At 48.9% G+C, this 26,407-nt stretch overlaps 1 protein-coding gene across 4 annotated transcripts in view; it reads right to left on the reverse strand.

Moving 5' to 3' along the window:
- PGM1 (phosphoglucomutase 1) overlaps positions 1-26,407 on the reverse strand; it is a 304,177-nt gene that overhangs the window by 253,505 nt on the left and 24,265 nt on the right. For all 4 annotated transcript variants that reach the window (XM_063939194.1, XM_063939190.1, XM_063939189.1 and 1 more), the window contains one exon: positions 3,936-4,123. In XM_063939194.1, the coding sequence (XP_063795264.1) occupies positions 3,936-4,122 (187 nt within the window). In that variant the 5' untranslated portion in view covers position 4,123. Of the gene's footprint in view, positions 1-3,935; positions 4,124-26,407 lie in introns of those variants that run through there.

The following is a 26,407-nucleotide window of genomic DNA, read 5'->3' on the forward strand; positions in this document are numbered from 1 at the left end:
AGTCTGCTAGGGGAATCATTCACTGTACAGTCTGCTAGGGGAATCATTCGTTGTACAACCTGCTAGGGGAATCATTCGTTGTACAACCTGCTAGGGGAATCATTCGCTTTACAAGTACCACAAACACGGGATGGATTTCAGGAACTCTCAAAACCGCTTAAGATAAATAACTTTGCAATACTGACTTCCCTATAGGAGCTTTACTCAAGGACTTTGCAGCCTGCACTATGGGGGTAATTCAGGGGAGACATTTGATATGCCGGCTGTCGGGATCCCGGCGCTCACCATACCGACGCCGGAATCCCGAAAACCGGCATACCGACAACTATTCTCCCTCTTGGGGTGTCCACGACACCTCTGGAGGGAGAATAAATAGCGTCGCGCGCCACCGTGCCCGCAAGGGTCTCTTTTGCGCTCACCCCGCTGCCTGCATGCCGTCGGTCGGGATCCCACCGCTGGTATGCCGGGCGCCGGGATCCCAAGCGCCGGCATAACTTACTACACCCGTAATTCAGATCTGATCGTAGATGTGGTAAATTTAGCATATCTACAATCATTTACTCAGACATGCGGGGGGACGCCCAGCACAGTGGCAATGCTTTTGTACCGCTGAGTAGCTCCCTGCCAGCGCAGCTCCTGCGCGCTGGCAGGCGACTACCCTCTGCTTCCCGGGTTGCAGCGGCTGCGTGCGACGTCCCGCAGCTGCCGCAACCCGCCCCCGCATCGGTCTGGACATGCCTCCGTTGTCCGGACCGCGCCCCGCCAATGGCGTTCTAACGCCATTAGCACGCCCCGCGACCGCCTCTGTCTGTCAATCAGGCAGAGGCGATCGCAGCCCTGAGATGCTGTTAGCATCTCACTGGGTTCCCGGGGTGCGCGTGCACACTCCGCAAAGGGCTTCAGACTGCAATTGCTGCCGTTGCAGCGATCCAGTCTGAATTAGGCCCTATATGTGATAGTGACATTACATGCCACAGCTGTTTCCTCCATTGCAGTTACACAGGGGAGTTCTCATAGAAAGCATGGATTATTTTCATAGAAATCTGCACATGTTCAGCAAAACATACGGACACTGGGCCTGATTCGCTGGTGGGCGTGACGCCGATCTTCCCAGAGTTGTACGTAGAAAGGTGCAGTTGCGATTGATATGCGCAAAACGTTGTAGACAAGTGATGGATTGTGACTGGGAGGGGGCTAGTAGTACACGCAATAATGGTCAGTTTCATGGGCGTGTCATGGGAGTGACAGGGGCGTGCCGGTGACAGCAGCTGTGTACACAGAGGCACAGCTGCAGGCATAGGAGGCCAGAGTCAGACAGAGACACTGCACCTGCCGTAGGGCATTCTCAAGTTTAGATGGTGCGGCTGAATGCGGTGTCCAAAGACGCACCGACAGTCTCAGTCAGACGCTGGAGAAGGACGGACACTAGCATTTGCATAAAGTCCCGGACACGACTATGGAAACAGACACAAAAGCAGTCTCAGCAGCGGGCATCCCGCCCGCAGGCATTTCAATACCCACCCTTACTAATAGTGTATAATAGACCCAGCATATGCCAAGTCACCTCAGTCTCTGCCTCACCCGCTCTGGCTGGCACTGCCCCCTCTCTATCTCCCCCGCGTCAAACCATCGCAGCTCCGTGCCAACCCCCCACCACCCAACCACATTGGCTTCAGATCACCAGTTGCGATATACGCAGCCCTTGGCCCCGAAGCTTACTTAGACTGGCAGTCAGAACTGGTCAGCCAGGTCCAGGAAGTCAGCAACACAGACCCTGGGCTTGGCATGTCCCTGTTGTCACCTCTGCCCCCCCTCCCCCTCAAACGGGGGACTCCGAGCGATCACGCAGGACTCATTCTGTGTATGTGCAGTTCTCCAAACATCGAATCTGTACCATTGGATTTACGTACAAATCCAAATCTCGCCCATTGTGTTAGGAGGAAGTTCCCAGATAAAGTTTTGCCAAAACATCACTTTAGGTGAATTCATTTATATTTTACTGTATCTGTATTCTGGACTAAATTATACAAGTGGCAGCCATTTTCCTGGAGACCAGAATGCAGTGAGGCCTAACTGACCAGCTCACGCGCTGCATACAAAACAAATGTGACAAGTGATCACCAAGTGGTGGTCAGACTACGCAGTGGGGGAAGCGGCGTACTGGGTGGACATGAATCACGCCACGGCTGTGCCTTTGTACGCAGCGGTACAGAGAAATGAAGCCAATACTGCAGTGCTGTATTCCATACAGAGACACTGACGTCACTAATCCATCGCTTGTGTCCAAAAGGCAGGGCATCATCAGATGCACATCAGTCACACAATCCGAATGGCCGCCGGAACCACGACACCAGGGCCAGCGTCCAAAGACGTACTCACTGGCTGCAACATGCCCAGAAAACCGAGGAAGCAAGAACTGCGCCATCTCTCAATAACCCGCTACGGGCGTCAGCAGTAAACCGTCATGACACATGCACAGTACAACCCTACACTACAAAGAGTACAAAGAGCATTGGCCAACAGCGCAAACATCGGTACAGAGTCCATCCCTGAATCACTGTCCTATATACACTGTGGGGGTCATTCCGAGTTGATTGCCAGCTGCATTCGTTCGCTGTGCAGCGATGAGGCAAAAAAACGGCACTTCTGCGCATGCGGCGCAATGCGCACACGCGTCGTACTATTACAAATAACGATGTAGTATCACACAAGGTCTAGCGATGCTTTTCAGTCGCACTGCTGGCCGCAGAGTGATTGACATGAAGTGGGCGTTTCTGGGTGTCAACTGACCGTTTTCAGGGAGTGTTCGGAAAAACGCAGGCGTGCCAGGAAAAACGCAGGGGTGGCTGGGAGAACGCTGGGCGTGTTCGTGACGTCAAAACAGGAACTGGACAGTCTGAAGTAGGTATTGAGCTACTCTCAAACTGCACAAAAAAGATTTGCCGCCGCTCTGCGATCCTTTCGTTCGCACTTCTGCTAAGCTAAAATACACTCCCAGTGGGAGGCGGCATAGCGTTTGCACGGCTGCTAAAAACTGCTAGCGAGCGAACAACTCGGAATGACCCCCTGTGGCCACTGTGTTTGGATGACTGCACAGTACCACTTCTTGTGTAATTCATAGGGTCGATTTTCTGTTTTCCACCGATTTTTGGTTGATTTTGCATGTTTGAGATTTACTAATGGTAAAAATAGGCAAAATCGACCCCCAAAAAAAGAATCAACAGGTATAGCGCATGGGAAAACATAGATGTTGATTTTTTTCCCCTAAATCGCCATTTCACATAGAATAATCAGTTACAGTTCTGTTTGATTTGAAACCATGATGGTAAAAGCTAGGGAGAGACGTGCGTGGGGCACACTGGCTGACCTGTTTTGGCCAATAGGGATGCTTTTGTATAATCTGGTCGATTTTTGCATCTACTGAGGGTGAATAGATACATTTAGAACCTCTAAGTCATAATGCACAAAAAAAAAATCACCTGTTAGTACATGATATATTTGGAATAGACTGTGGTCGGTTTTGTGTCAGTGATGATCGAATTTTAGATTGATTTTTACATCGATCTTTAGTAAATTTACCCCATAGTGTCGGCAAAGTGATCGCCGGATGCAGCAGCGGGTTCAGTATGAGTGCCCGGCGGACAGGATGCGGGCGGTCACAATACCACCGCCAGAATCCCAATGTTTGAAATCCCGACAGTGGCGAGGTAAGTATTTTTCCCCCTCTCCCCTACCCCAAACCCTCCCTTCCCGCAGCCTATCCCTAGCCTCCCTCCTAAACCTAACGTCACCCCAGCCCTAACCCGCACGATATACTTACGGTCGAGATTCCGGCGTCGGCAGATAAATATAATATATTAATATATATACTACAATATATTGTTAGCGTAACGTTGCGCACTGACAGAGAAGTGATAGACAGTAAGTGTCAGCACCTCGGCACAGCTGCGTCTTGTCCGTGATGTTTTCGAGGCTGCTCCTGAAGACGGTGAGATAGGCAGCTCGGCACGCGGAGTAGAAGCTCTCCTCCTCGCTGGGCTGGAGTCTCTGGCTCTCTGCCCGCTCGCTGGATGCGTATCTTTTACTTGTAAGCGACGTATTACTTCCATACAGAGCCGCCATCCTGTGAATGACAGACACACTGTTAATGCAGGACTACGGACCGGCCCACTCCCAGCATTCCCTACAGCCAATGGGAGAAGAGGCAGTTTGCAATCTCATCATCTATTGGCTGCAGTGGGCGGAGCTGCAAGGCGTAAGAGAAACATGTAATGCTCATTAAGTGGTTGGTTGCGCAATGCACAAATAAAGCAGCCATTATGTTGGCCAAACCATTATTCCAGGTGAGGTATGAGGCACAGCGTTGCATACCTCAGTGATGTCACTGTGAACGAGTGAATTGATAGGCTGAATATTGGATTATGCTACAATAAGTTTGCTGCAACACTATACAGGTGATGTGTTAACTTTAATTCAACTCAGATTTGAAAACACAGGGAGAACATACAAACTCCATACAGATAGCACATCGGTTGGAATCAGGCCCATGACACATGAATGCTAACCACTGATCAACTGTGCTGCCCATGATGACCCAAAATACAATAATAAGAGCAATCCACCACAATTTCCGCTGTATAAAAGACTACCAGTCCATGTCCCCACTCACACAGCCGAGCACATGGCAGGACGGGTATGGGACTCAGGGTCGACAGTGTCTAGGTCGAGACCTATTGGTCGACAGTGACTAGGTCGACTTGAACAAGGTCGACATGGAAAAAGATCAACATGAGTTTTTTTATGGGGTGTTTTGTGTCGTTTTCTTCGTAAAGTGACCGGGAACCCCAATTAGTGTACCGTGTCCCCTCGCATGGCTCACATTGCTCCCCATGCTTCTGGCAAGGTGCCTCGCTCTGCTACCGCTGCGCTCGGCACAGATTGCTGTTCCAATCGTAGTCCATGGGGATCGTTAAGTATGAAAAAGTTCTAAAAATGGAAAAAATGGTTTGAAAAACTCATGTTGACCTTTTTCCATGTCGACCTAGTCAATGTCGACCAATAGGCGTCGACCTAATGTGTGTCAACCTAGAGTCCGGATACCTGGCAGGACACTGGTGACCACGCTGTTTGTTGTATGACCTGATGTGACACTGAGCTGAAGCCGCGCCACATCTGCTGTGATCTGGGTATTTCTCCGGTGGGCCATAAAGCCTTGTGATGCTGCTGTGATGGCGTTTTCAGATGCTGGGGCTTTGATGTGCCATCTGCACCTTTCATCCCTCCCCGTATTATTGTCCCTGCAGTGTGTCCGCTTTCTCTAGGCATTGTTTCATGGGGGTCATTCCGAGTTGATCGCTCGCTGCCGATTTTCGCATCGCAGCGATCAGGTGAAAAAAAATGCATTTCTGCGCATGCGTATGCCCCGCAATGCGCACACGCGACGTACGGGTACAAAGCTCTTTGTGGTTGTGCACAGGTTGTAGCGAAGTTTTCCTTCGCACTGACGGCCGCAAGAAGATTGACAGGAAGGGGGCGTTACTGGGTGACAACTGACTGTTTTCAGGGAGTGTTTGCAAAAAACGCAGGCATGGCTGAAAAAACGCAGGCGTGGCTGGGCGTTCGCTGGGCGGGTGTATGAAGTCAAATCCGGACAGGAATGGGCTGAAGTGATCGCAAGCGCTGAGTAGGTTCAGAGCTACTCAGAAACTGCACAAACTGTTTTTGCAGAGCTCGGTTGCACAGGCGTTCGCACTTCTGCTAAGCTAAAATACACTCCCCAGTGGGTGGCGGCATAGCGTTTGCACGGCTGCTAAAAACTGCTAGCGAGCCATCAACTCGTAATGACCCCCATGATCCCACAAATTGCATTCATTGACTGTTTGCTGTGATTGTATTTTCAGTATCAATTAAGACACGTGCTCCGATATTTCAGGAGATCTTTTACAGATACACAATGCTGGTGTTACCGGTATGACCATGTTATAATATATCAGCCGGGGTTATAATAATCGCAGCACTGAAATACATCATTATGTCAAACAAGCCACTCCTGAGAAATAATGGCACTTAAATATCATCTATACCGTGCTTCTTATTCTTCTGGTAAAAACGCAGAGCGTGCCTTTAGACGTCTTACAGCCAACCACAGATAGGGCTCACTAATATGTTCCCCCCCAGCAGTGGGCGCCACTGCCTCAGTAATTCATCCAAAAAGAAATACTTCTTAAGGTGCCCTGATGGGGAACGATCCTGACTCTCACCCAGAGTGGCAGGATCGTTACTCAGTTTGGTCATTACTGCGCCGGCCTGCCACCTCTAGCACATGTTATATCATGGAAGTGGGTGTTGGGTAGAGATGGATATCGAATGGATCACCAGTGATGGTACAATCAGCATTTTCCATCGATGGCAGGAGTCAATCGACAGAAAATCATCGCTGGTTTCAACCATCAGTGGGTGGCACAAATGCGGACATGTGGCCGGGGCAGGCCAATCAGAGAAGGAGGAAGGGGCTAAGCGCTGGGCAAAAAAAAATTTAAAATTAAAAAACATTGGCTCTGATTCGGATATATACGGAGGGTGGTGGCTGTGTAATACCATACAACTAATATTCTAATGCTGCAGAAAGCATCTGTAGGAAAAGTACCCCTCCTGTTGGGTTGTATAGGATATCGCGGTAGTTGGGATGCCGGTGGTCACAAGATCGACACCGGCTTCCCGACATTGCAGATCCCTACGGCGGAGGGGGTAAGTATTTTACTCCCTAGGGGTGGCGGCTAGGGATAACTCTCCCCCCCCCCCCCCCCTTTCCCCCCCAGTAACTAACCCTAACATACTCCCTGATACTTACCTTACCAGGATGTCGGCAGGTCGGTCTTCCGGCGCCTGTGTACCAAGTGGTGTCAGAAATATAACGTTTAAATTTGAAAATGACGATGGGCCAGAGTTTCAGAACCATCGTGATCTCTTTTCTCTGCATACCTTTAGATAATTTGGTGTGTACAGAAATGATGTAATAAAGAGATTACAACGCACAGAAATGTAAGATGCCAGCGTCCGCACCTACAGGGACACTCACGGGGTCTTCTCCTATATCTCAGAATGAGAACCTGTTTTCTGAATTACCCAGCACTGCAATTTGGATAATTTGGCTGCTCTTAGGGGCTAATTCAGACCTGTTCGCTCGCTAGGAGTTTTTTGCAGTCCTGCGTTCACATAGTCGCCGCCCATAGGGGAGTGTATTTTCTCTGTGCAAGCGTGCGAACGCATGTGTAGGAGAGCTATACAAACAGATCTTGTGCAGTCTCTGCGCAGCCCAGGACTTACTCAGCCGCTGTGATCACATCAGCCTGTCCGGGACCGGAAGTGACGTCAGGAACCCTCCCTGCAAACGCTTAAACACGCCTGCGTTTTTCCAAACAAAACGGTTAGTTGCCACCCACAAATGCCATCTTCCTGTCAAACTCCTTGCGAACGCCCGTGCGATTGGATCCTTCGCACAAACCTATCGCTGAGCGGCGATCCGATTTGTACACGTGCGATGCGCCTGTGCAATTCGATGTATACGCATGCGCAGTTTAGACCTGATTGCCCACTGTACGAAAACGTAGCCTAGCGATCAGGTCTGAATTGGCCCCCTTAAGTAGCAATATGACTTCACCACCAGCTCCCCATTACAGAGCGGGACAGCTCAGGAGAACAGTTCTCCAACAGTTACTGCCGACTCCTAACCTCTAATTCACAATTGGGGTAATTCCAAGTTGATCGCAGCAGGATTTTTGATAGCAACTGGGCAAAACCATGTGCACTGCAGGGGAGGCAGATAGAACATGTGCAGAGAGGGTTAGATTTGGGTGGGTTATTTTATTTCTGTGCAGGGTAAATACTGGCTGCTTTATTTTTACACTGCAAATTAGATTGCAGATTGAACACACCACACCCAAATCTAACTCTCTCTGCACATATTGGCCCTCATTCCGAGTTGTTCGCTCGCAAGCTGCTTTTAGCAGCATTGCACACGCTAAGCCGCCGCCTACTGGGAGTGAATCATAGCATATTAAAATTGACACTTCTTAGCAGTTTCTGAGTAGCTCGAAACTTACTCGGCATCTGCGATCAGTTCAGTCAGTTTCGTTCCTGGTTTGACGTCACAAACACACCCAGCGTTCGCCCAGACACTCCCCCGTTTCTTCAGACACTCCCGCGTTTTTCCACACACACCCATAAAACGGCCAGTTTCCGCCCAGAAACATCCACTTCCTGTCAATCACATTACGATCACCAGAACGAAGAAAAAACCTCGTAATGCCGTGAGTAAAATTCCTTTCTGCATAGCAAATTCACTTGGCGCAGTCGCAGTGCGAACATTGCGCATGCGCAATTAGCGGAAAATCGCTGCGATGCGAAGAAAATTACCAAGCGAACAACTCGGAATGACCACCATTATATCTGCCTCCCCTGCAGTGCACATGGTTTTGCCCAGTTGCTATCAAAAATCCTGCTGCGATCAACTTGGAATTACCCCCATAATACAGCCTTTAATGAGTAGACCAGGATCCTTAAACCGGCACATAAGTGACTTTTATTTCATCCTCTGCCTACCTCTGCTCCATAGAGACCTATAGAGCATGCTGGGATTTGTAGTTCCACAGCAGCTACAGAGAGCCACAAGTCACATGTCTGCCTTGCAGTCAAAAATATTAAAGGTTTTAGAGGAAAATACATCACTAAAGTCTACTGGAAAATTACAGCAATTCCATTCCCACTGGCTCGCCCTGACTATGGACTTTATTCAGTAAGGATTGCAAATTTGGCGATTCGCAATCTGCCCAATTATCGAACAAATGCGCATGCACAGAGTTTTCATTTTGCAGGCGCAAGCAAAAAATAGCGACATATATTGCCTACAGATCGTGATCGCAATGCAGCTGCTTGACTGACAGGAAGCCAGCGTTTCTGGGTGGAAACCTGCCGTCTTCTGGGTGTGTCAGAAAAAACGCAGGCATGCCCAGGCGTTTTTAAGGAGGGCCTCCGACGTCAGCGATGACCACTTCCAGCCTCTTGCGTCGGTAAGAATTATGGACGACTTTGCCTGGCGTACAAAAGGAAAAATCTTCAATGTTCTGGTAAATGCGTACGGTTTTGCAATCAGCCCGCATATTGCGATGCATTCGCAATTTCTGCAATGGCCGTTTTTTCTCTATTTCTGGGCGGCAGCTATTTCATCGCAGTAACTGCTTTTTAACAAAAATTGCAATCCGTGCTGAATAAGGTCCAATATGCAGTTTGCATCACAGACTGTCTCTAGGTGTCCACTTAGAAACCTGCTAGTAAATAAGAATTTACTCACCGGTAATTCTATTTCTCGTAGTCCGTAGTGGATGCTGGGAACTCCGTAAGGACCATGGGGAATAGCGGGCTCCGAAGGAGGCTGGGCACTCTAGAAAGATCTTAGACTACCTGGTGTGCACTGGCTCCTCCCACTATGACCCTCCTCCAAGCCTCAGTTAGGTACTGTGCCCGGACGAGCGTACACAATAAGGAAGGATTTTGAATCCCGGGTAAGACTCATACCAGCCACACCAATCACACCGTACAACTCGTGATATGAAACACAGTTAACAGTATGACACAATAGAGCCTCTCAACAGATGGCTCAACAATAACCCGATGTACAAGTATTGCAGATAAACCGCACTTGGGATGGGCGCCCAGCATCCACTACGGACTACGAGAAATAGAATTACCGGTGAGTAAATTCTTATTTTCTCTAACGTCCAAGTGGATGCTGGGAACTCCGTAAGGACCATGGGGATTATACCAAAGCTCCCAAACGGGCGGGAGAGTGCGGATGACTCTGCAGCACCGAATGAGAGAACTCCAGGTCCTCCTCAGCCAGGGTATCAAATTTGTAGAATTTTGCAAACGTGTTTGCCCCTGACCAAGTAGCTGCTCGGCAAAGTTGTAAAGCCGAGACCCCTCGGGCAGCCGCCCAAGATGAGCCCACCTTCCTTGTGGAATGGGCATTGACAGATTTTGGCTGTGGCAGGCCTGCCACAGTATGTGCAAGCTGAATTGTACTACAAATCCAACGAGCAATAGTCTGCTTAGAAGCAGGAGCACCCAGCTTGTTGGGTGCATACAGGATAAACAGCGAGTCAGATTTTCTGACTCCAGCCGTCCTGGAAACATATATTTTCAGGGCCCTGACAACGTCTAGCAACTTGAAGTCCTCCAAATCATTAGTAGCCGCAGGCACCACAATAGGCTGGTTCAGGTGAAACGCTGACACCACCTTAGGGAGAAACTGGGGACGAGTCCTCAATTCTGCCCTATCCATATGGAAAATCAGATAAGGGCTTTTACATGATAAAGCCGCCAACTCTGACACTCGCCTGGCTGAAGCCAAGGCCAATAACATGACCACTTTCCACGTGAGATATTTCAGATCCACGGTTTTTAGTGGCTCAAACCAATGTGATTTTAAGAAACTCAACATCACGTTGAGATCCCAAGGTGCCACAGGAGGCACAAATGGGGGCTGAATATGCAGCACTCCTTTCACAAATGTCTGAACTTCAGGTACTGAAGCTAGTTCTTTTTGAAAGAAAATCGACAGAGCCGAGATCTGTACCTTAATGGAGCCCAGTTTTAGGCCCATATTCACTCCTGCTTGCAGGAAATGCAGAAATCGACCTAGTTGAAATTCCTCTGTTGGGGCCTTTTTGGCCTCGCACCATGCAACATATTTCCGCCATATGCGGTGATAATGCTTTGCCGTAACATCTTTCCTGGCTTTAATAAGCGTAGGAATGACTTCCTCCGGAATGCCCTTTTCCTTCAGGATCCGGCGTTCAACCGCCATGCCGTCAAACGCAGCCGCGGTAAGTCTTGGAACAGACAGGGGCCCTGCTGCAGCAGGTCCTGTCTGAGCGGCAGAGACCACGGGTCCTCTGAGATCATCTCTTGAAGTTCCGGGTATCACGCTCTTCTCGGCCAATCCGGAACCACGAGAATTGTGTTTACTCCTCGCTTTCTTATTATTCTCAATACCTTTGGTATGAGAGGTAGAGGAGGGAACACATAAACTGACCGGTACACCCACGGTGTCACTAGAGCGTCCACAGCTATCGCCTGAGGGTCTCTTGACCTGGCGCAATACTTCTCTAGTTTTTTGTTTAGGCGGGACGCCATCATGTCCACCTGTGGACGACCCCATTGATTTACAATCATTTGGAAGACTTCTGGATGAAGTCCCCACTCTCCCGGGTGGAGGTCGTGCCTGCTGAGAAAGTCTGCTTCCCAGTTGTCCACTCCCGGGATGAACACTGCTGACAGTGCTAGTACATGATTCTCCGCCCATCGGAGAATTTTTGTGGCTTCTGCCATCGCCGTCCTGCTTCTTGTGCCGCCCTGTCGATTCACATGGGCGACTGCCGTGATGTTGTCTGACTGGATCAGCACCGGCTGGTGTAGGAGCAGGGATTTTGCTTGACTTACGGCATTGTAAATGGCCCTTAGTTCCAGAATATTTATGTGAAGGGCAGTCTCATGACTTGACCATAGTCCTTGGAAATTTCTTCCCTTTGTGACTGCCCCCCAGCCTCGTAGGCTGGCATCCGTGGTCACCAGGACCCAGTCCTGTATGCCGAATCTGCGGCCCTCCAGAAGATGAGCACTGTGCAGCCACCACAGAAGAGACACCCTGGTTCGTGGAAACAGGGTTATTAAACGATGCATCTGAAGATGCGATCCATACCACTTGTCCAACAGGTCCCACTGAAAAATCCTGGCATGGAACCTGCCGAATGGAATTGCTTCGTAAGAAGCTACCATCTTTCCCAGGACCCGCGTGCAGTGATGCACCGATACCTGTTTTGGTTTTAGGAGGTCTCTGACTAGAGAAGACAACTCCCTGGCTTTCTCCTCCGGGAGAAACACTTTTTTCTGGGCCGTGTCCAGAATCATTCCCAGGAACATTAGACGTGTCGTGGGGACCAGCTGTGACTTTGGGATATTCAGAATCCAGCCGTGCTGGCTCAGCACTTCCTGAGATAGTGCTACTCCCACTAACAACTGTTCCTTGGATCGTGCCTTTATTAGGAGATCGTCCAAGTATGGGATAATTAAAACTCCCTTTTTTCGAAGGAGTATCATCATTTCCGCCATAACCTTGGTAAATACCCTCGGTGCCGTGGAGAGTCCAAACGGCAGCGTCTGGAATTGGTAATGTCAGTCCTGTACCACAAATCTGAGGTACTCCTGGTGAGAATTGTAAATGGGGACATGCAGGTAAGCATCCTTGATGTCCAGGGATACCATGTAATCCCCCTCGTCCAGGCTTGCAATAACCGCCCTGAGCGATTCCATCTTGAACTTGAATTTTTTTATGTATGTGTTCAAGGATTTCAAATTTAAAATGGGTCTCACCGAACCGTCCGGTTTCGGCACCACAAATAGTGTGGAATAGTAACCCCGGCCTTGTTGAAGTAGGGGTACCTTGATTATCACCTGCTGGGAATACAGCTTGTGAATCGCTGCTAGCACCGCCTCCCTGTCTGAGGGAGCAATCGGCAAGGCGGATTTTAGGAAACGGCGGGGTGGAGTCGCCTCGAATTCCAGCCTGTATCCCTGAGATACTATTTGAAGGATCCAGGGATCCACCTGTGAGCGGGCCCACTGATCACTGAAATTCCTGAGGCGGGCCCCCACCGTACCTGGCTCCGCCTGTGAAGCCCCACCGTCATGCGGCGGACTTGGAAGAGGAAGCGGGGGAGGACTTTTGTTCCTGGGAACCTGCTGTTTGCTGCAGCCTTTTTCCCCTGCCTCTGCCTCTTGACAGAAAAGACCCTCCTTTTCCCCGCTTTTTTTTCTGGGACCGAAAGGACTGAACCTGATAAAATGGCGCCTTCTTAGGCTGTGAGGGGACATGGGGTAAAAATGCTGACTTCCCAGACGTTGCTGTGGAAACTAGGTCGGAGAGACCATCCCCAAATAATTCCTCCCCCTTATAAGGCAAGACTTCCATGTGCCTTTTGGAATCTGCATCTCCAGTCCACTGGCGAGTCCATAAGCATCTCCTAGCAGAGATAGATAATGCACTTATTTTAGATGCCAGCCGGCAGATTTCCCTCTGTGCATCTCTCATGTATAAGACTGAGTCTTATATATGGTCAATTGTTAGCAGGATCGTGTCTCTGTCTAACGTGTCAATATTTTCTGACAGTTTATCTGACCACGCAGCGGCAGCACTGCACATCCATGCTGACGCAATAGCTGGTCTGAGTATAATGCCTGAGTGTGTATATACAGACTTCAGGATCGCCTCCTGCTTTCTATCAGCAGGTTCCTTAAGGGCGGCCGTATCCTGGGACGGTAGTGCCACCTTTTTAGACAAACGTGTGAGCGCTTTATCCACCCTCGGGGGTGTTTCCCAACGTAACCTATCCTCTGGCGGGAAAGGGAACGCCATTAGTAGCTTCTTAGGAATTACCAATTTCTTATCAGGGGAAGCCCACGCTTCTTCACACACTTCATTCAATTCATCTGACGGGGGAAAAACTACAGGTAGTTTTTTCTCCCCAAACATAATACCCTTTTTTGTGGTACCTGGATGTAAATCAGAAATATTTAACACCTCTTTCATTGCCTCAATCATGCAGTGAATGGCCTTAACGGGCATTAAATTTTACTCATCGTCGTCGACACTGGTGTCAGTATCCGTGTCGACATCTACTTGTGCCACCTGAGATAACGGGCGTTTCAGAGCCCCTGATGACTTTTGAGACACCTGGACAGGCACGAGCTGAAGATTTGGCTGTCCCACAGTCGGCATGTCGTCAAATTTTTTATGTAAGGAGTCTATATGTGCACTCATTTCCTGCCATAATACCATCCACTCAGGTGTCTGACCCCCAGGGGGTGACATCCCTGCTAAAGGCATCTGCTCCCCCTCCACATCATTATCCTCCTCAAACATGTCGACACAGCCGTACCGACACACTCCACACACACAGGGAATGCTCAAATAGAGGACAGGACCCACAAAAGCCCTTTGGGGGGACAGAGTAAGAGTATGCCAGCACACACCAGAGCGCTATATATATACAGGGACTAACTGAGTTATGTCCCTAATAGCTGCTTTTTATATAATATACTGTATACAGTGCCAATTTTAATGCCCCCCCTCTCTTTTCCCTCTTACTGTACTGTAGAATTGCAGGGAAGAGCCAGGGAGCTTCCTTCCAGCCGAGCTGTGAGGGAAAAATGGCGCCAGTGTGCTGAGGAGGTAGGCTCCGCCCCTTTTTCGCGGCCTATTCTCCCGCTTTTTATGGGATTCTGGCAGGGGTATTTACCTCATATATAGCCCCAGGGGCTATATATTGAGGTATTTTAGCCAGCCAAGGTGTTTTTATTGCTGCCTCAGGGCGCCCCCCCCCAGCGCCCTGCACCCTCAGTGACCGGAGTGTGAAGTGTGTGAGAGGAGCAATGGCGCACAGCTGCAGTGCTGTGCGCTACCTTGGTGAAGACAGGATGTCTTCATGCCGCCGATTTTCCGGACCATCTTCTTGCTTCTGGCTCTGTAAGGGGGACGGCGGCGCGGCTCCGGGACCGAACATCAAGGCTGGGCCTGCGGTCGATCCCTCTGGAGCTAATGGTGTCCAGTAGCCTAAGAAGCCCAATCCGGCTGCAAGCAGGCGAGTTCGCTTCTTCTCCCCTTAGTCCCTCGCTGCAGTGAGCCTGTTGCCAGCAGGTCTCACTGAATATAACAAATTCTAAGACTATAACTTTCTAAGAGCTCAGGAGAGCCCCTAGTGTGCATCCAACCTCGGCCGGGCACGAAATCTAACTGAGGCTTGGAGGAGGGTTATAGTGGGAGGAGCCAGTGCACACCAGGTAGTCTAAGATCTTTCTAGAGTGCCCAGCCTCCTTCGGAGCCCGCTATTCCCCATGGTCCTTACGGAGTTCCCAGCATCCACTAGGACGTTAGAGAAAATTATATGATACTATAGGCCTTATTCAGGTTTGATCGCAAAAATAGAGAATCACAATCCGCCCGATTGTCCAACGACTGCGCATGCGCAGCGATTATTTCTGTGAACGCATTGTGCTTCAACACAATTGCAGTTGGACTGACAGGAAGCCAGTGTTTAGAGGAGGAAACATTGACCCTCATTCAGAGTTGTTCAGTCGCTAGCTGCTTTTAGCAGCATTGCACACGCTAGGCCGCCGCCCTCTGGGAGTGAATCTTAGCTTAGCAGAATTGCGAACGAAAGATTAGCAGAATTGCGAATAGAGATTTCTTTGCAGTTTCTGAGTAGCTCGAACTACGCTGCGATCAGCTCAGTCAGTTTCGTTCCTGGTTTGACGTCACAAACACACCCAGCATTCGCCCAGACACTCCCCCGTTTCTTCAGACACTCCCGCGTTTTTCCCAGAAACGCCAGCGTTTTTCCGCACACTCCCATAAAACGGCCAGTTTCCGCCCAGAAACACCCACTTCCTGTCAATCACACTCCGATCACCAGAACGATGAAAAATCTTCGTTAGGCCGTGAGTAAAATACCACATTTTTGTGCTAATTTACTTGGCGCAGGCGCACTGCGTACATTGCACATGCGCAGTTTGCGACTAATCGCTCCGTAGCGAAAAAAAATAACGAGCGAACAACTCGGAATGACCCCCATGGTGTATTGTGGGTGTGTTTGTAAAAATGCAGGCGTGCCCAGGCATTTTTTCGGGTGGGTCTCTGACTTCAGCGATGACCACTTTCAGCCACTTGCGTACATTGAATTGTGGATGACCTTGCCTGGCGCAGATGGGAAAACTCTTTGATGTACCGGTAATTGCGTATGGTTTTGAGATCAGAAAGCGCACTGTGACGCATTGGCAATTTTTGCAATGGGCGTTTTTTTCTCTATTTTTGGGCGGCAACTATTTGATTGCAGCAACTGGGGGTCTAGTGTTCACTCTAGAATCCGGCCCGTGCAGGGCGTCGGTTCTAGAGGGGCACTAGCGCGCGCCGAAAAGGGGTCGCGGTCATGCAAAATAGGGGGTGGGGTCATCGCGGGTAATAAAAGAGGGCGTGGGCGGCCGGCGGTGTCACTGTTGGGGGCGTGCCCAGCACCTACGGAGGTGGTGGGCTTCCCCCAAGCGCTCTCTCAGCGTGAATGGATGCCACGCGCATGCGCGTGGCATCTTTACACGCTGTGAGGGCAGGAAGCGGGCGGCAGTTTTAGCAGGGCGCCGCAGAAACTAGTGATGAGCGGATTCGGTTTTACTCGGTTTTACTCGGTTCTCAAAACCGAATCTTATTGGCTCACTGATGTCACGTGTTTTGGATAGCCAATAAGATTCAGTTTTGAGAACCGAGTAAAACCGAGTAAAACCGAATCCGCTCATCACTAGCAGAAAGGGCAGGGCGGGTTTTGCCCTTAAAAAAACGGGCAGGGCGCGGCGCCCTGCTAAAACTGCCTAGCGTGAACACTAGCGTCATTCCGAGTTGATCGCAGCCAGCAACTTTTTGCTGCTGCTGCGATCAACTAATCTCTGCCTATGGGGGAGTGTATTTTAGCATAGCAGGGCTGCGATCGCTTGTGCAGCCCTGCTATGCTTAAAAATTTTCCTGCAAAACAAGACCAGCCCTACAGCTACTTACCCTGTGCAACGGATCCAGCGATGAAGGTCCCGGTCCTGACGTCAGACATCCGCCCTCCGTTCGCCTGGACACGCCTGCGTTCTTCTTACCACTCCCCGAAAACGGCCTCCAACGGCGAGTATCCGCCCCGGACAGTCTCTCCGCTGTCAATCTTCTTCCGTCCAGCGCTGCGTCTTTTCTTCTCGCTAGGCGCTCCGTTGCCTGGCGACCTGTGTTGCCGGGCAACGGCAATGCGCACGCCACGCATGCGCAGTTCTGACCCGTTCGCACCGCAGTGAACAACCGCTGCATGCGAACGGGTCAGAATGACCAATGTCTGTTGTTGGCGTGTTATGGGCGCATCTCAGCATACTGCACATGCGTCGTAAATCAGTGACTACATATGAGCCAAATCAGACATACACAGACGGACGGAGAGCGCTTCTGAGCTGACCACTCTTTCCGTGAAAATTTGCGTTTTTTGGGAAGTAACTGGGTAGTGTCCATGCGGATGCATGGATACTCCCACACTACGCCCACTGAAAGCCATAAGCTAGCAAGTAGGCTGAGCAGCCGTATGGAGGAGCCGCATTAGTGATACAGGCCAGCATTTTATGGTGGCATGTTAGAGGCCCTTGGAGGCTAATGCCGGATGAGCCTGGGGCTACTACTCCATAATGGCTGAGAATCCATAGCTACAAACTGAGCCGCTGTCATGTCTGCAGGGAAAGAGAAATCTGCTCTCTGACTGCAGGAGCCTCCGGATAAGGCCGGGAGGGGGGGAAACAGTCACTTTCCCAGTGTTGTTGGTCTTACAGCCGCTCACATTATTTCAGGAGGAAGGCTGCGAGAAATATCTTCCTGCATAATGACGAGGATATCTCTTCCACAGCCACCACGGAGCCATTCTTAGGGTCCCCTTCAGGACTCATTGGATTCTGGCTCCTGAGGTTTAAATCACTGGCGCTTTCCTGAGTGATAAAGGCTTTTTACACTTGGGAGAGAAAGATAATAACCAGCGATCATGGATGATGTACCCTATTTATATTAGGTGCACCGCATGCCTGACATGTTCCTATTACAGCAGCGTTATAGGACCCCACGGGGGAGCGATGTCACAGTCAGACTACAAATCAGTGACAGCCGCACTGTGACAGCAGAAGCCAAGAACGTTTCCTGTCCTGTATGTATTTATAAACAATCAGTAGAACGCAAAGGAGAAAGTAACTGATACAATCTATATTACAGCTTCAAGATGTATAGAAGAAAAATAAATATATATTTCTGGATGAAGCTACTTTGTTATAAATGTATAGCTTTATGCTAAAGACAGAATAATACAATTCTATGACACCCTATAGAGACATAGGACACTACACCCCAACATGACCATAAAACATCTATGACACCCTATAGAGACATAGGACACTACACCCCAACATGACCATAAAACATCTATTACACCCTATACAGACATAGGACACTACACCCCAACATGACCATAATACATCTATTACACCCTATACAGACACAGGACACTACACCCCCAACATGACCTGACCACTGGCAATGACCATACTACATCTATTACACCCTATACAGACACAGGACACTATACCCCCAACATGACCTGACCACTGGCCATGACAATAATACATCTATTACACCCTATACAGACATAGGACACTACACCCCCAACATCACCTGACCACTGGCCATGACCATACTACATCTATTACACCCTATACAGACACAGGACACTACACCCCCAACATGACCTGACCACTGGCCATGACAATAATACATCTATTACACCCTATACAGACACAGGACACTACACCCCCAACATGACCTGACCACTGGCCATGACAATAATACATCTATTACACCCTATACAGACATAGTACACTACACCCCCAACATCACCTGACCACTGGCCATGATCATAATACATCTATTACACCCTATACAGACATAGGACACCATACACCTCCAACATGACCTGACCACTGGCCATGACCATACTACATCTATTACACCCTATACAGACATAGGACACTACACCCCCAACATGACCTGACCACTGGCCATGACCATAATACATCTATTACACCCTATAGAGACATAGGACACTACACCCCAACATGACCATAATACATCTACTACACCCTATACAGACATAGGACACTATACCCCCAACATGACCTGACCACTGGACATGACCATAATACATCTATTACACCCTATACATATGACACTACATCCCCAACATCACCTGACCATAATACATCTATTACAGTGTATACAGACATAGGACACTGCACCCCAACATGACCTGACCCCTGGACATGACCATTATACATCTATTACACCCTATACAGACATAGGACATTACACCCCAACATGACCTGACCACTGGCCATGACCATAATACATCTATTACACCCTAAAGAGACATAGGACACTACACCCCCAACATGACCTGACCCCTGGACATGACCATAATACATCTATTACACCCTATACAGACATAGGACATTACACCCCAACATGACCTGACCACTGGCCATGACCATAATACATCTATTACATTCTATACAGACATAGGACACTACACCCCCAACACGACCTAACCACTGACCATGACCATTATACATCTATTACACCCTTCACAGACATAGGACATTAAACCCCAACATGACCTGACCACTGACCATGACCATAATACATCTATTACACCCTCTTCAGACATAGGACATTACACCCCAACATGACCTGACCACTGGCCATGACCATAATACATCTATTACACCCTATACAGACATAGGACACTACACCCCCAACATGACCTGACCACTGGCCGTGATCATAATACATCTATAACACCCTATACAGACATAGGACACTACACCCCCAACATGACCTGACCACTGGCCATGACCATAATACATCTATTACACTCTATACAGACATAGGACACTACACCCCCAACATGACCTGACCATAATACATCTATTACACCCTATACAGACATAGGACACTACACCCCCAACATGACCTGACCCCTGGACATGACCATAATACATCTATTACACCCTATACAGACATAGAACATTAAACCTCAACATGACCTGACCACTGGCCATGACCATAATACATCTATTATACCCTATACAGACACAGGACACTACACCCCCAACATGACCTGACCACTGGCCATGACCATACTACATCTATTACACCCTATACAGACATAGGACACTACACACCCAACATGACCTGACTACTGGCCATGACCATACTACATCTATCACACCCTATACAGACATAGGACACTACACCCCCAACATGACCTGACCACTGACCATAATACATCTATTAGACCCTATACAGACATAGGACACTACACCCCCAACATGACCTGACCACTGACCATGACCATAATACATCTATTACACCCTATACAGACATAGGACATTACACCCCAAAATGACCTGACCACTGGCCATGACAATAATACATCTATTACACCCTATACAGACATAGGACATTACACCCCCAACATGACCTGACCACTGGCCGTGATCATAATACATCTATTACACCCTATAGAGACATAGGACACTACACCCCAACATAACCTGACCCCTGGACATGACCATAATACATCTATTACACCCTATACAGACATAGGACATTACACCCCAACATAACCTGACCACTGGCCATGACCATAATACATCTATTACACCCTATACACACATAGGACATTACACCCCAACATGACCTGACTACTGGCCATGACCATACTACATCTATTACACCCTATACAGACATAGGACACTACACCCCCAACATGACCTTACCATAATACATCTATTACACCCTATACAGACATAGGACACTACACCCCCAACATGACCTGACCCCTGGACATGACCATAATACATCTATTACACCCTATACAGACATAGGACATTAAACCTCAACATGACCTGACCACTGGCCATGACCATAATACATCTATTATACCCTATACAGACACAGGACACTACACCCCCAACATGACCTGACCACTGGCCATGACCATACTACATCTATTACACCCTATACAGACATAGGACACTACACCCCCAACATGACCTGACCACTGACCATAATACATCTATTAGACCATATACAGACAAAGGACACTACACCCCCAACATGACCTGACCACTGACCATGACCATAATACATCTATTACACCCTATACAGGCATAGGACATTACACCCCAACATGACCTGACCACTGGCCATGACAATAATACATCTATTACACCCTATACAGACATAGGACACTACACCCCCAACATGACCTGACCACTGGCCGTGATCATAATACATCTATTACACCCTATAGAGACATAGGACACTACATCTCCAAGATGACCTGACCACTGACCATAATACATCTATTACACCCTATACAGACATAGGACATTACACCCCATGACCTGACCACTGGCCATGACAATAATACATCTATTACACCCTATACAGACATAGGACACTACACCCCCAACATGACCTGACCACTGGCCGTGATCATAATACATCTATTACACCCTATACAAACATAGGACATTACACCCCAACATGACCTGACCACTGACCATGACCATAATACATCTATTACACCCTATACAGACATAGGACACTACACCCCCAACATGACCTGACCACTGACCATGACCATAATACATCTATTACACCCTATAGAGACATAGGACACTACAACCCCAACATGACCTGACCACTGGCCATGACCATAATACATATATTACACCCTATACAGACATAGGACACTACACCCCCAACATGACCTGACCACTGGCCATGACCATAATACATCTATTATACCCTATACAGACATAGGACACTACACCCCCAAACATCACCTGACCACTGGCCATGACCATAATACATCTATTACACCCTATACAGACATAGGACACTACACCCCCAACATGACCATAATACATCTATTACACCCTATACAGACATAGGACACTACACCCCAACATGACTTGACCACTGACCATGACCATAATACATCTATTACACCCTACACAGACATAGGACACTACACCCCAACATGACCTGACCCCTGGACATGACCATAATACATCTATTACACCCTATACAGATATAGGACATTACACCCCAACATGACCTGACCACTGGCCATGACCATAATACATCTATTACACCCTATACAGACATAGGACACTACACCCCAACATGACCTGACCACTGGCCATGACCATAATACATCTATTACACCCTATACAGACATAGGACACTACACCCCAACATAACTTGACCACTGACCATGACCATAATATCAGGATTTTGGTACTTACCGATAAATCCCTTTCTCCGATTCCACAGGGGCCACTGGACCGTAATTACAATGGGGAAATAGTAGGCAGTAATTGGGAGCTGGCACTTTAAAATTCTAACACTGTGGCTAGCTCCTCCCCTACTATCTCCCCTCCAAGCCAGTCTATGTAAAACTGTGCCCGAGGAGAGCTGGAATAAACAAACCTTAAGGTAGAGGAGGTTAATGACGCCCTGTAAACCAGGATAACACAAACCAAACCTGGAACGGAACCTAACAAAAAACAGGCTAGCCTGAACTCAACAAGCAGTCATATAGTGATCTGCAAACCGTTAAGCAAAAAACAAGGAGGAACAGCGCTGGGCGGGCGTCCAGTGGCCCCTGTGGAATCGGAGAAAGGGATTTATCGGTAAGTACCAAAATCCTTATTTCTCCTTCATCCACTAGGGGCCACTGGAGCGTAGTTACAATGGGGACGTCCCAGAGCTCCCAAAACGGGTGGGAGAGCGCTGAGAGTCCTGTAAAACCGCTCGGCCAAACTGTGATGCAGAGGCCGCAAAAGTGTCAAACTTGTAGAATTTGAAAAAACGTATGTCGGTCCGACCAAGTAGCTGCCCGACAAAGTATTCATGGAGACCCCACGGGCAGCTGCCCACGAAGGTCCCACAACGCGCGGAGAGTGCGCTGAAATGGAAAATGGAGGCTCCCGAGCAACCGCCAAGAAGACTGTCTGATGGTCAGATGTATCCAACGGCCCAGCGTATGCTGGGACCCCGGCTATTTAGTACGGGAGCATCGTACAGAACAAAGAAGAAAACACTTCGTCGAATAGCCGAAGACCTCTGTAGAGAGAGTCGGCGAGCCCTGACAACATTCAAAGAGGGCCGAAAACACTAGTGTCAGATTTATATGAAAAACGGACATCCCCTCTGGAAGAAACGACCGCTGAGTCTGAAGCTCAGCCGGGGGAGTTGCCAATAGAGTACTCCCTGAAAGAGAGCCCGAACTTACGGCCGCCAGGCTAATCTCTTTTGGAAGAAAACCGAAAGGGCAGAGACCTAAAATTCAGGTCAATGTAGTTTGAAGCGCAGCCGAGCAAAACCTCCCAGAGAAACCAAAGATGACGGCTGAATGGTAACTGAAAAAGGGGGAAAACCCGTTATCCTCACTATGCCCCATAAAGTTTTCCAAAAGTGGCAAAAGCGAGAAGAGGTAACAGACTTCTGAAATCGGGGCCCAGTAGGCATAACCGAACTAGGGAACTCCTCCCTTCTGAGGTCTCGTGAACAGTCACGCGGTTAAACGAAACCAGTGTAAGATTGAACAAAGAAAAGGACCCTGTTGAAGTAGACAGTCCAGTCGAGGTAGGAGCCAAGGCTCCTCCACTGACAACCGGTGCAGGCTGGATCTTTAAGTCATGCGTGGCCCAACCGGAGCCACCGGGAGGACTAGCGCGCATTCTCCCCTCCTGTGTTACCGAAAGTGAGGGAGAAATAGAAAAGGAGGCAAGATAGACTAACCAGAAACTCCAAGGAGCCCTGAGGGCATCCTCGGCTATTGCCGCCAGAGCTCACGTCCGAGAGTAGTAAAGGGTTAAAGAGTCAGTCAGAACGCCCTGAGGTCGATCCGAAATCTCCGCCAACAGCGGACCAGCTAACACAACTCCGGGGAATGTCCCCTCACCCGGGAGTCTGACCTGGCGGCTTGACCTGGAAAGAAGATTGTTGTCCTCCGCTCAGAGGGGAATGTAGGCGACCACTCATTGCGTCGCAACTTGACTGAAGAAAGAGAGTACCTGGTGCCGAGGAAGGAAAAATCCTCTGACGGACCGTGTTGAGAAACGTCTACGAGGAGCATAAATTGAATCCGTGTCTAACCAGAAGCTCCTGGATCCTCCGGATATTCAGAAGCCACCTAATCTGCAGAGTGGGATACTAGCAGTAAATTGTCCAATTAGGGAACAAACTTCACTTCCTGCCCTTGAAAAAGAGTTATTCTGTGATCTTCCTGAACCCTGTGGGAGCGGAAGAGAGACCGAATGGAAAGGACTGACAGTGAAAATGAGTATCCTGTAAGGCGAATCTGAGAAAAGCCCGATGAGGAAACCCAACGGAAATCGGTAAACAGGCATCCCTGAAGACAAGGGACGCGTAAAACCCCCTTTCTTGTTCAAAACTAGCAATCACAGACTGAAAGGATTCTAAGGCCAGAATAGGCCTGGTCGAGCCATCTGGCTTCGGCACTTGAAAAGAAAACAAAGGCCTGAGAACTGTCCCGATTCAAATGATATGTGAAAACAGGGATCAACACCCTTTGCGGTTAGAAGCATATGGAGCGCCGCCTGCAGTATGACTCTCTTGTCATCGTAAACCGGCCGACCCATGCCGAGGGACCCCTGAGACGGTTGTACTCCAAAATAGAGTCTGTAACCGCCCAAGCCTTCTCAGTCCTCCCAGTAGGACCACCGACATGCGCCTACCCTGGGACCCTCCAGGTGGTAGGAAGGTCTGACCTGTAGTGGGTGTGTAGGATGACCTAAAATCAGATTGTACCGAGGATGCTGAACCTCTGCTTCAGCCTGTTACCTTGAGATCCCTTGGCGACGGAGATACCGCCCGTGTGGAGTCGAAAGCCTGAAAGGGCATGGAAAGATCTAAAGGAAAAACCGGTAAAGGTCCGTCTTGGAGCTGGGGCAGCAGTAGGAGAAAGAAAACTGGACTTCCCTCCAATGGTTCAAGAAATCATGCAGAAAGTTCCTTCCCCTGAACCGTCTGCCCCTTAGGATTTCATGTACACCTGTCACTGTCGCAGCCCCAGAGGTCGTCGAGTTAAGATAGCCCAAGCGAAAATGCAGGTTCCGAGTCTGCAGACGTGGAGACCTCCAAAGAATATAAAGCAGAATCGTGATTCTGATCTGTCCCAAAGTATCAGTTGATCCTGATGCGAATTTCCTGTAACCTAGAGGACAATTGTTCCACAACCTACCTGCTCCGGACAAGGTAGAACCCCGCTGCCTTATATGCGTCTCCGATGGATCCCTGAGCAAGGTTGCATCCGGAAAACAGCAGCTTGTTGGACCGGCGATACATCGAGGGGTATACCTTGGAGAGGTTCTGATACCATTTCCTGCCGTCTGCGCGGAAAGGATAGGAAAACAAACATTGTTTGATACCTGAAATTGTGTATTCGGGTGTCTGCAGGCCGCCTACCGGAGCCTGCCCAGCTCATCCGAAACTGGACCAGTCGCTGTCATTTCGTCATCGGCGTCGAACCCTGATGGACCTGACGTGTCCGCCTCCTTTACCAGCAGTATCAGACGAACTGCTGTATAATGCACCTGGATATTCTGAGACACTGGTTCAGACTCCACCGAAAACAGACATCATCAGTATCCTGGACATCTCTCGCCTCCTCCTAGAGAGGCCTTTCCACCGCCGAGTCGTGTAACATGGAAGGTTAGCAAGGTTCCTTTAGAAACCTGGAGAGGTGAAATGACGTACAAGGTCTCTGGTTAACAGTGACATTATGCATAATCTGAGCTGTTCAAACAGAAGCGTACTGCAGGTGCGTGGAGGGCTAAGCAGATGGCTCCACCGCATACTTCACACCTAAGAGGGATTTCCCTGACTATCCCAGGTGAGACAAACGAAAGGAGAAAAGGTGGGTTAAGTAAACAGAGCCCTATGTAAGGTCTGCACTATAACGTGTAGTGACCGACACGATTCAAAAAAACTTTCAGGAGCAGCGGAGACCTGAACCAGTAGCGCCGCGCTGTGGGACAGGAGTCTTAGCCCTAGGCTATAGGAGCTCTCCTTAAAGTTTTGTTTGGATTCAAACCCCTGTTCAGATACCCGCTACTAGCGTACTGAGCCGCAGCGCTATTTGTCTGATGCCTTACACACATTCCCCAATTACAAATAGCATTAGTACCCAGTGACACCAAGGAATAATAAAGGGAAGGCAACACCCCGCCCTGTATGTAGTGTACCGCTAATTTAGGTGCACCAGATGTTTCTCGGAGGTTCCGCTGGCTTTTCAAAATGGTGGCCAGCCTGCGAGAAAAGATGGGGGAAAATGTTATGTGGCAAGGTGGGGTATTTTATTATAAAACATTGCTGAAGTGGTTTGTTTTATCCCCTATATATGGTATTGTATGCATATATATATATATATATATATATATATATATATATATATAAAAAAAATAAGAATTTACTTACCGATAATTCTATTTCTCGTAGTCCGTAGTGGATGCTGGGGACTCCGTAAGGACCATGGGGAATAGCGGCTCCGCAGGAGACTGGGCACATCTAAAGAAAGCTTTAGGACTATCTGGTGTGCACTGGCTCCTCCCCCTATGACCCTCCTCCAAGCCTCAGTTAGGATAC

Source organism: Pseudophryne corroboree, chromosome 9 (genome assembly GCF_028390025.1).
Source record: "Pseudophryne corroboree isolate aPseCor3 chromosome 9, aPseCor3.hap2, whole genome shotgun sequence".
In the NCBI taxonomy this organism is placed as follows: Eukaryota; Metazoa; Chordata; class Amphibia; order Anura; family Myobatrachidae; genus Pseudophryne; species Pseudophryne corroboree.